Source organism: Coffea arabica, chromosome 2e, assembly GCF_036785885.1.
Source record: "Coffea arabica cultivar ET-39 chromosome 2e, Coffea Arabica ET-39 HiFi, whole genome shotgun sequence".
Taxonomy (NCBI): domain Eukaryota; kingdom Viridiplantae; phylum Streptophyta; class Magnoliopsida; order Gentianales; family Rubiaceae; genus Coffea; species Coffea arabica.
This window is the reverse complement of record NC_092313.1, coordinates 27251284-27254089: the sequence shown is the minus strand read 5'-3', so window position 1 is coordinate 27254089 and position 2806 is coordinate 27251284. Positions and strand designations below refer to the sequence as shown.

The window sequence follows — 2806 nt, the reverse complement described above, 5'->3', positions numbered from 1 at the left end:
AGCAAGTGCATTTGGATAGGAGATGAGGATGCTCACCTCGGCCGTCCCTGAGGGGCCGAGGTGATTTCACTTCTTCCCTCACACAAGCGCAGTCTTGTCCTGAGTATGACCCCTGGTCTACTGCCTAGACGACCTCTGCACCTCAGACTTCCACTTTAGCTGCACGCTGATGATGTCACACCACCTGACAGCATCAGAGACCAGTGCTTTATCTAAAAAGCACTGATACTTTTAATGGCTGCTACACAAGACTCCCCGTCACCCTGTCCAGGCGGCTACAGTATCAGAGTCAGACCTCCTGGCAAGGAACAGAGCCGTAATGGCAGAACATGGGTCCCACTAGCATGAGCCCTCTGTCCTGCCATCCATTCCCGCTCTATAAATATCTCTCACATACACCCAACAAGTAAGCACACTGTTCATTTGGCAATACTATTGCTTTTCTCTCGTTCTCATACTAACTTGATCGTCGGAGTGATCCCAGGGGAGAAGCCCCGCCACTCACTTCGGATAAGCAGATACACCTCACCTCACCTCAGAAGAGACTGATTCCGGTCGGTTCAACTACCCACCAAAAATCACCTCTTCAATTGGCACCGTCTGTGGGAACGAGATTACTGCTAAAATGAGATCCACGCGCTCCAGAAGTGGAAGAGTCCCCTCGACCGGGGCTGGGCAAACGTCGGGAGCCCAGCAAGATTGTATTTCTGAAGAACAAGGGTCCCCAAGGACCCAGCCCAACAATGAAGACGCCATCGCCAAGATGGCCGAGTTCGTGGCTGATAACCCAAACATCTTCGAAGAACTGGGGAGGTACTTCAAGAGGCAGGGGAAGGAAAAAGCTAAATCCTCCAAGAGGAGACCGACGAAGTCCCCTGAAATACCTTCCGGCGAAGACTCCGATGAGGGGCACCTCTCTTGGAGCACTTCCAGGCGCGCCTCTTCCAAGGTGACATCTAAAATTGCCTCCATTTTCCGGGCGTTTTCCCGGGGTCTTCTGGGAAAACGAGCTGAGGACCCGCCTCGGCGACCCGGAGGCTTAGCAGCCGAATATCTGAGGGCTCCGCCCTTCACGGACGACATCAATGGGGAGATGGTCCCCCCAAATTTCAAACTTCCCGCCCTACGTTCCTACGATGGCCGAGATGACCCCGAGAATCACCTCCGTGCCTTCCTCTCCGCATTTCGGCTCTACTGCGTCCCCGACGCCGTAATTTGCCGAGCTTTTCCCATTTTCCTGCAGGGGACAGCCCGAAAATGGTTCTGGGGCTTAGAACCGAGGAGCATCTCCTCACTAGATGAGTTGATAAATCGGTTCATCCACCGCTTTGTATTATTTCGTCCGATTACGAAGACTTCGGCCTACCTCTTGAACCTGCAGCAGACTCCCGGTGAGTCATTGCGCTCGTACGTGCAGAGGTTCAATGAGGAGAATGTGCAGATACCTGATCAGAATGAGCAGGTAACCATAGCTGCCTTCACCAATGGGCTGGTCGCAGGAATTTTCAATACTGAGATACATCGTGATTACCCCCGCACACTTCGAGAACTCTGGGATCGAGTAGATCAGGGAATCCGAAGTGAAGACCTAAACCGCATGAAGCTGGAGGCTCAAGCCACTCGTACCGGGCAAGATTCCCGGAGGAAAAAGGATGCCGGCCGGGCTGAACAAGGCCCCAGCGGCTCGTCGAGCCAATTCCGAGACCGCCGAAGTGTCTTCGACCGGATCGTAAAAGGAAGGTCGTCCACCTCGGACGCCGAGCTTACACCACTCAACTCCAGCCGGACCCATGTCCTAGCTGTGATGAGGCAGAATCACCTCGGTCGAACCTCTTCTGAAATTTCGGGGAGAAAAGATAAGAGGAACTCAAACCTCTATTGCGCCTACCACCGGGATGTCGGGCACGAGACTGAGGACTGCAACGACCTGAAACGGGAGATCGAGAACTTGATCCGGCAGGGTTACCTAAAGCAATTCGTCCGCAAAGACGGAGGCTTCAATCGAAGCGTCTCCCACCGGGAGAGTCGGGGCCCCCGCCGAGAAGACAGGCGGGACACGAACATGAATTGCCGAGACCCCGAGGACCGTAGGGAGGACAAGCGGCCTCCACGCGACGGATCACCGGGCTACGGCCCCAACATCACCGGGGTGATCAACACGATCGCGGGAGGGCCAACGGGGGGAGACAGCCAGAACTCCCGAAAGCGGACCTACCGTCAGGCCGGGATGGAGGTGGCCGAGCCGAGCTCCCGGTTGTCCGAGGTCATCACCTATGGTCCCACTGACCCAGTCCCGGTCGCCTCCAGCAATCACGAAACTCTTGTGATTGAAGTTCTCACCAACAACTACATAGTCAAAAAAGTCTATGTTGACCCCGGAAGCTCGGTAGACGTCTTTGTACTACCGAACTTTTGAAAGTTTGAAACTGACCAGGGAGCAACTCACTCCGGTCAGAACTCCACTCGTTGGCTTCGGGGGACACGTAGTCCACCCGGAAGGTATGGTGTCTCTGATTGTGACTATCGGACGTCATCCCTGCTGCCGAACTGTACCTGCTAACTTTGCGGTCGTCAAAGCAGACTCCCCTTACAACATGTTGATAGGCCGGCCCACGCTCAACGCCTTGAGAGCTGTGTACTCTACCTACCACCTTAGCTTCAAGTTCCCGACTCCTGCGGGGGTGGTCGAGGTGAGCAGCGATGTGAACGCCGCTCGAGAATGCTACCTCGCCACCATCCAGTCCGCGGTCACACCCCGGACTGCATCAAGGGCCGAGGAGAAGAGGCCAGCCGTCCTCTCCATAGA

The 2806-nt window shown here is 55.2% G+C and overlaps 1 protein-coding gene across 1 annotated transcript; it reads left to right on the top strand.

The window, feature by feature from the left end:
* Positions 1 to 763: 763 nt before the first annotated feature.
* Positions 764 to 2416, top strand: LOC113728864 (uncharacterized). Its single transcript, XM_027253223.1, has one exon. The coding sequence runs from the start codon at positions 764 to 766 to the stop codon at positions 2414 to 2416; it is 1653 nt and encodes a 550-aa protein (XP_027109024.1).
* Positions 2417 to 2806: the final 390 nt, after the last annotated feature.

Excerpts from the sequence above, each read along its gene's own strand:
- LOC113728864 (XM_027253223.1), top strand. The coding sequence starts at position 764 with ATGGCCGAGTTCGTGGCTGATAACCCAAACATCTTCGAAGAACTGGGG.